Source organism: Pyxicephalus adspersus, chromosome Z, assembly GCF_032062135.1.
Source record: "Pyxicephalus adspersus chromosome Z, UCB_Pads_2.0, whole genome shotgun sequence".
In the NCBI taxonomy this organism is placed as follows: Eukaryota; Metazoa; Chordata; class Amphibia; order Anura; family Pyxicephalidae; genus Pyxicephalus; species Pyxicephalus adspersus.
Window position 1 is genome coordinate 12,112,291 of NC_092871.1, and position 8,842 is coordinate 12,121,132.

At 39.9% G+C, this 8,842-nt stretch overlaps 1 protein-coding gene across 1 annotated transcript in view; it reads right to left on the reverse strand.

Annotated features, from left to right (window-relative positions):
• Window positions 1–8,842, reverse strand: part of VWA7 (von Willebrand factor A domain containing 7) — a gene marked incomplete in the record, with an annotated part of 35,675 nt that overhangs the window by 24,658 nt on the left and 2,175 nt on the right. The window contains 2 exon segments of the mRNA XM_072429537.1: window positions 1,764–2,045; window positions 6,246–6,493. Of these exon segments, the coding sequence (XP_072285638.1) occupies window positions 1,764–2,045; window positions 6,246–6,473 (510 nt within the window).

Consider the following 8,842-nt stretch of genomic DNA (forward strand, 5'->3'; position numbering starts at 1 on the left):
ATTTTAGTATCTTCTGTCTTCTCCTTCACTTCTTGTCCCAGAGGTGCAATGAGATGTTAGAGGAAATCTCCCAAAACTAGGAGCATTTACTCTTAGACAGTTATACCATTGAGCGATCCTCTTTAACCTTTTCTTCTAGGACAACTCATACTCATATGACACCATTTGTGAACTCCTGACTCTACTATATGGCCAGTACTTGTGGGTGGCACTAAAATTTTTTTCCATTTTTTGCAACATTTTACAGAGGATCTTTCTCAGATCAAACATGTCCTTCTGCACCAAGCCGGGACCATAATGAAGAAGGAGAAGGCCCTTTTCTGTTCCACCATGATTGTGCCCAAGTGTACACAACCAGTTTGTTTTAGAGTTAGTTCATGCCAGTTCAGCAAAGAGAACATTTATGAGGTCAGGTACTGATGATGTAGGAGAAGGCCTGGCTCATGTTCAATGTTGGAGTAGGTTAGGGCTTTAAGTTCCCCCACACGGGACCTCTCGAACCATGTTTTTTTTGGAGATGGCGGTGCATACATGGGCACAATAATTGTTGAACAGAAAAGGGCAGTGTGTGGAGGTTGGGGATAGGAAGCACATACAGCTCAGTGTACAAGCCATCATCATCTGACAGGTGCCATGATGAATAAACTCTCGTATATGTATGCACAGGAGTTACGTCATTCCAGGCAAACCAATCAAGATGGCCAACGATAGTGAACTCAGGAGAAGATAGGTGGAGCAAGCTTTTGGGTATTCTATTTCTGAAACAGATCCAAGTAAATTTTTACTTTAAAACATAATTTATTAGGCTACAGACCATGACATCATCACTTGATGTAGAATATTTAACATATTTTTGTATGTATTTTTGTGCACATATTTAAACAAGTGGCCCTTGAGAAAATTTGGGCATTATTTGCATTTTTTTTGAATAATAAAATAAAAAAAAATTCTAACAAATTCCTATAATTCTCATATAAATTCTCATCTGATTTGTTTTTTTATTTTATTTGTTTATTCTCAGATGCTCGTTTAGGTAAGTATGACTTTAGCTATGTTTTTTTTTTTTACCTGTTATATTTAATGGCATCAAATAGTTTGACATTGATAACTATCATTTCTTGTTTGGTCTTAGATTGGAATAAACCCATAATGAGTGGGAAAAAACAAACACATTTTTTGCATTTCTTTAGTAATACCAAAGATAATACAACTAATGATAATAATAACAATAGTAATACTTCACTAATCTGTGAGCTGATCAATGAATCAGAGCCGCCACAGTCCTTGTCAGCACCATTAGGAAGATCATTATTTTACAAATGTATTTATAATATTTGGTCTGCGGATTTGAAATGATGAATTTAGTGGTCTGTGAGGTCGGAAAGGTTGGTGACCGCTGTTTTAGACCAAAGATGCTTCACCTTTCAAACCAGCGCAATGCTGTTTCTGTTCACTAGAGGGGGCAAAGTACCCAGAGGAGCTTTCAGCCAATGAAGAGCATGAGCCTAGCGGTATATCTGCCCTTACAACCTATTATTATTATTAGTAGTAGTATTAGTAGTAGTATTAAATATTATTATTATTATTATTATTATTATTATTAATAAACACTATTTATATAGTGCTAACATATTACACAGCGCTGTACACTAAATAAGGGCTGCAATTGATAGATGGATACAAACAATGACACAGGAGGACCCTGCCCAAAGGAGCTTACAATCAAATGCCTTCCTTTTTTGTCCACAGGTTAAATTTATTACCTGCAATGCATGTAATATGTGCCCAAGGATCTCTCGTGCACCTCCATATTCTTTGGCCTTTATGTAACTTAACAGTTCCTCCCTGGCCCGCAACAAGAGACTGTTGCCCTGTCTGACCCTCTCAGAGTCAAAGTGACGTATGGGGTCATTGCGGGTCCCATTCAGGAAATCCATGTTGGCATTGGCACTGACGATCTGACGCATGGAGGTCCGGTATTGGCGCAAAGACACTTCATTTCCATAATATGCCAGAAGTATGTTGTCTGGGGTCAGCGTCTTGCCCTTTAATAGCAAAAAGAAAAAATGACATGAGAGGACGTATAGAGAATTATTTAGGATGAAATAAAGAATGGTAAAGCTAGCCTGTCCCCGCAGAATAATAAAGAAAATCCCATTCATTACAATCTCATAAAGGCATTAATACAGTAAAAAAATTCAAAGTAATTCAGATTTATTAATTATTTACATTCAGATAAATTAAAAATTAATCTGCAGCGTTAAGTAAAATAATACCTAGTGATCCTTCCATTATTGTCCTTGTTCAGGCACTTCTGATATAGAATGACAATCACATGGGCTACAGATGAAGAGAGTACATATTCCTGTTTCTACACACATGTTCAATAAAAAAAAAAGTATACCAGCACCATAAAATTTCAAAACCTTGGTGCAGTATATATAAAAATATATCAATATATAGCAATATATAAAACAATCAATTGTAAAGCAATAAAAAATGTTTACATTGCCACTCCATTCACACGCAACATGTCGGACTTCACAATAACATAATGGGTGTGATTTATGAAAGCCCTCCAAGGCTGCAGAAGATACCCTTTTACCAGCAAACCTGAAATGGATGTGGAGCAGGATTCCAAATGCTTTTTAGCAAATAGCAAATTATTTTTTTAAGATTGAAAACAAATAGCAAATGACTTTTAAAAAATGCATTCCAGGTTTGCTGGATCACCCATCTTCACTGATGAAAGTGTATCCTATCCAGCCTTGGAAAAACCCAAAGTATCCATACATGATTGCTCAAAATGATTTGTATTGCATTTTAATGTCAGTAAAAAGTACTCATACTGTAGGACCTGATGATCCAAAATCAAAATTCAATTATTGGGTATAATCTCTTAGATTGTAAGCTCTTCTGGGAAGGTTCCTCTGCTCCTCCTGCTTCACTGTCTAAATCTGTCTGTCACTGGCAACCTCTATATAATGTACAGCGCTGCGTAATATGTTGGCGCTATATAAATACTGGTTAATAATAATAATCTTTCATATCACATATACATAATGCACAAGTAAAGCACCAATATAGTATAAAACTTTTTATTAAGGCAATAGTATGCACTATTTAGATAATATTGGTAATATGTATATAAAATATAATATAAACAATACAAAAGCCCATGTGAACCCAGATATTATCTTGTAAAAATAGCAGTGACACTATCACTGTGCTACAAATACCCTGTGTAGAGAGTAGAGCTGTGGGAGGGGCCCTAAAATCCCGCCCACCTACAGAAAAGAACGGGAGGGCAGGTACAAGACCAGTCACCTTGCACAGACAGAGAGAAGGGCACTAACTGGTCTTTATTAGAGGAAGCTCCTGCACAAAAACAAAGTTTCATGTTGCTGCACAGATTTGGAAGAATAACACAAGACTTTTCCATGTAGACAATATTTGCTTAGCCTGGAGAATGACTTAATAAAGGAACAATTGTTCAGCTGCACCTCTCCCTCACTCTATATTTGTATGATTAGAGAACGATGACAGACAATGTCTGTCTGGCTGCAGAAGGGAATTCCCTTGGTGTGATTGTAGCACCATGGATAGCAGCCTCTGGGCCAGAGATCCCGCTGTGTCCCTTGGCTGTGGACCCGTCCTATTGAATCATTGGGTGAGTCAGCACCCGCCAGACGGCTCCCATTATAAATGTCTCCTGAATTATCCTCACATCATTGTCTAGCAGAACGGGGAAATCCACAAAACCAGAAAATAATCCCCCTCTCATTATTTATATGCACCTGCTCCCTTCTCCCCATCCCCCAATCTCTTATATCTCTAATCCATGGATCACAAAGGATACAAGGCAACAAAATGTATCCCCAACTAGAAAACAAAACATGTAGCCAGCAGTATAATATCAGCTTCCAAAAAGCACGACTTGGACAGATCGAGAAAGAAGAAATCTAAAAATAGAGAAAAGGCTTACTGAAAAGGAAGTGATCCCACAGTTATTGTATCGTGCTGAGCTCGTGTGTTTGGTGTCTTTGGAAAGAATAACACAGCTCAACAAAAAATACATTTCACTTGCCAAGGATTTTTCTATATATTTAGTGTATTTTAGGTCTGCTGAATCCAGAAATGACATCAGTTTCATTGAATTGGCTCTAGTTCTTGTAGTGATACAGGAATCAGAATAGAGGATTTTACCAACAACAAATGGTAACAAAGAATATTATTCATCTTTAAATCTTTATTTACACCGATGTTTTGCATTTTATATATAATAAATGTAGCATTATTTTCATGAAACTTTCGATTACCTTCTTTTTATTCATACACTTTGTTTTTTTACAGAAATATGAGTTCTTCAAGAAGAAGTTGTTTAAATGACCCTAATGTATTTTGCTACACTTGTGGTGAATATTCTTAGCAAGAAACATTACAGAATTTGTGAAACAAGCATATCTTGTATATTTTGGTATTAAACTGGGGAACCAAGATAAGTATTATATCCCATTATTATCCCCATATGGTATGCAAAATTTGTGTATTGTGTCTTTGTCAGTGGAAAATGGAAAACTGAAAAGTTTGAAATTTGGTGTAGCTATGGTATGATGAGAGCCCAATAATTATCATAATGATTGTTATTTTTTTGCTGTTAATGTAAAAGGTTTCAATCGTTACAAGAAAAACAAGTGGGAGTACCCTGATTTGGAATCAGCTAGACGACCTGTGCCGCATGGTGCTGATGTTCCCATACCAGTGTTCAGGGGTCACTAACAAATAGGTCCCAAAATTTATTAGACATTTTTTTTTACCTGCTTAGGGAGATTTTCGCTCAATTCCGGGCCCTGTGATGACCATACAAACACGAGAGGAAGACAAAGACCACCATAAAATTATTCTAAACAAGTCTAATGTTTTATTAAATATGAAATAAAAAGTTTGGGTTCTTTATTAGTATGATCTGGGGTGCCTGTGGGGGAAGTGGGGTGCCTGTGTGGGCAGAGTTACAATCTGGGGGTGCCTCAAAGGGCAGGGTTATGATCTGAGTTACATGTTGGGGTAGGAATATGATCTGGGGTGTCTGTGGAGGCAGTGTTATGATCTGGACTGCATGTGGGGGCAGCTTTATGATCTAGGGTGCCTGTCAGGGAGGTTGTGTTATGCTCTGGGGTGCCTGTGGGTGCAGTGTTATGATCTGTGTGTTCGTGGGAACAGTGTTATGATCTGGGGTACCTGTAGGGGCAGTGTTATGATCTGGGGTACCTGTAGGGGCAATGATATGATTTGGGGTGCCTGTAGGGGTAGTGATAAGATCTGGGGTGGCTGTGGAGGCAGTGTTATGATCTGTGTGTTTGTGGAGGCAGTGTTATGATATGAGATGCCTGTGGGTGCAGTATTATGATCTGTGTGTTTGTGGGGGCAGTGTTATGATATGAGATGCCTGGGGGGCAGTGTTATGATTTGGGGTGCCTCTAAGGGCAGGGTTATGATCTGGACTGCATGTGGGGGCAGTGTTATGATCTGGGGTGCCTATGGGGTAGTGTTATGATTTGCGGTGCCTATGGGGCAGTGTTATGATTTGGGTGCCTGTGGGGGCATTTTTATGATTTGGGGTGCCTGTGGAGGCATTGTTATGATATGAGATGCCTGTGGAGACAGTGTTATGATCTGGGGTGCCTATGGGGCAGTGTTATGATCTGGGGTGCCTATGGGGTAGTGTTATAATCTGTGGTGCTTATGGGGCAGTGTTATGATCTGGGGTGCCTATGGGGTAGTGTTATAATCTGGGGTGCCTATAGGGCAGTGTTATAATCTGTGGTGCTTATGGGGCAGTGTTATGATCTGGGGTGCCTATGGGGTTGTGGTATGATCTGGGGTGCCTATGGGGTTGTGTTATGATCTGGGGTGCCTATAGGGCAGTGTTATGATCTGGGGTGCCTAAGGGGTTGTGTTATGATCTGGGGTGGCTATGGGGTGGTGTTAGGATCTGAGGTGTCTGTAGGGACAGATTTATCATCTGGGGTGTCTGTAGGGGCAGATTTATCATCTGGGGTGTCTGTAGGGGCAGAGTTAGAATCCTGGGTGCCCTTTAGGTAACCTTTCATTCTTTTCCACAAACTTTTCTACAAAGTATCTTCCACCCAATAACAACACAAGTTATTGGGGACCCTTTATCATCCTGTTCATAAATAATGAAATAAATTACAAATTACTCAGAATTGTGCACTTTGCTCTCATACCTCAAAGTCCTCCCAGCGCAATGGGGGTCGGGTGGGATGTTTTTTCTCCAATAGGATTTGCAGGGTGATGTTAAGTACCGCCTCTTCTGTCAGGTCCTGATGGGTGTAGGAGCCCCAGGTGAAGGACAAAACCTTGGACCAGAAGTTGGGGAAGAAGGTGTGGCCCCCCGGTAGGGCCAGGCACCATAGGAGCAGTAAGGGGAGGAGCATGGGGAAGGAGAAGCTCATGGATGCTACATTGAGATGTCCTGCATGGGAAAAGAGTACGTATATATTTAGGTAAGTACAAACAGAGACCCATTAAACAATGGTAATTATTATTATTATTATTATTATTATTACATTTTTGCAAATGCTTTTCCATTATTGGTTTAATCAGGTAAATGCATGTTGGATTCATCAACAGAAAAATCTTACAGTTTGTTTTCTTTGGGAAGCAGCCACAGCCTGAATAGTACAGTCTGTCCCCTGCCAGCAGCAGTATTGAAGGCCCGTTTTTCCCTGTGGAAGCAGTGGTCTCTCTGCAGAGGTCCGACACATTTCCTTGCTCAGCAAATTTGCTTCCGGAGTCAGATCTCCACCTCCAGTCTGTTCTGCTCTTATTTTTCAAACAATCATTCAAAAATTAACGTCTTCATGTGTGCCATGGGAAAGGTATTAGGGGATTCTGATTGGTTGCGGGGGTTAATTCTCACACCATAACATACCTTTATGCATCAGTGGCTGTATGTAGCCACCCAGTGGTGAATGTAACCAACAGTGGGTGCCTGTGCTGAACTAAATTGAGCCCCCCCCCCCGACTAAACTGACTTGGGGCCCCTGTGGTGGCTTCTATTGGCTGGACAGGGTCTAAAGCCCTCATGCTGCTGCCCTCTATTCACCTATGTCTGCCCCTGTAGCCACAAATGCATTAATGGGTCAATCTTACTGGTGAATGGCCATACCCTCCCATCCCATGTGTTTCACTATTGGACAATGACTACAAGGGGCATCTTCTAGCCAATGGTAAGGAGGTACAATGGCAGGGTTGGTAATTATGCAGTATGGCTGGAAAATGATCTACAGGGTATTCTGGGATTGGGGGTCCTGTCATTGTCATGCCTCCTTTTAGCCTCTACATTGCAAATAGACTGAAAGAGAGAGGCGCAGCACTAGGAGCCAATCAGACTCTGCTGTATGCACATGTGGGATAATGCAGAATGAGGAGACATTTGGCCTTGAATTTCTTTTCCACAAAGCAGATCCTAAATATTTCAGAACGTCCTGTTCATTAAAAAAGCTCCATGTATATAGTTTGCTCATGAAAGTTTTTGTATCCCAGAAACTCTTAGAAACTCATGCATAGGACTAGCTTAAATCATAACTAACTAAATAAAGAGCCTTGAAATGAAATTGCCCATAAAAGGTAAAATAACAGCTTTTGCTGCAATAGATACCTTTAATCCAGTGATGTCACCTGCAGTACATTTTTGTAACTAGATGTCCTAAGATTGATGCTCAGCATAGTTTATCCCATTTTCCCGGAGCCTGGGTGGTCCTGGACCTAGGTGGTCCTGTGAAAGGAGAAGCAGCACATGTGATAAACTCAGCTCTCTGTCACTCCGATCTCTCCTCCTATCAGCACTAGAAAAAACAATTGGCTCGCTTTGCTGCTTCTGCATGGCTAATGCAAGATCAGGTTATTGCACTACTTGCATTTAATAATAATAATGTTTTGATGATTGTATTGTATTGAATTTGAGTCTTTTATAGCCTATAGGTCCCTCCATTTCCTTTACTGCCCCTATCTGTTTTACATGAGCAGGGTCACTCCTGGTCCAACTTTTATTCTGACAGTTCCAGTGGGATCAGTGTGAGGCACTGATTGGTTGCTGTAGTTAGAGTCAGCCAATCAGATGATCTGCCTTACACAGAAGCCAATGTCAGTTGCACTGATTTCTAGTTCCAAAGTGTAACTCCATCCAATTTATTTTGGACAATGTCAGAAAAAGTTGTCACCTAAAAAGGAAGTAAGGAAAAAAAAGGAGACACAGCAACAAAATAAGAATCACACGTAGGAATGTCTCCTTACTACCAGCAAGTCACCAGGACAGGATGTCAGAGGATATCCCATAGGGGGTCACCCAAATGGTAAAAGTTTTGGAAGGAGATTCACTTTAAGTGAATATTTAAATTATTAGAAGATTGTCTCTGCACACTTTTTGGACACATTCCTGTTACAAATCATCATCCCAAACAGGAAGCACATTTATGTCAAGTTCTCCTAATAAATTTCAATGTTGTCACAAAAATATTGACCAATATAGATCTTATCTCACATCATTCATTCTATGTCTGGTGCCATATTCATGGGATTGCAGTGAATGTTTGCAAAGGATTAACTCATACCTGGCCATGAAAAGTAACCATTCAGGAGCTGGGGATATTCCTGCAGCCAATAAAATAGCAGCAAAGTTTTCAGGCCATGGCTTCTGTTTACTTTTAACCCGTTTTTACAAGCTATGAAATTCTTGCAATGAACTGCCAATTGCTTGAAATTGCAACAACTGGAATTTTATATATATATATATATATATATATATATATATATATATATA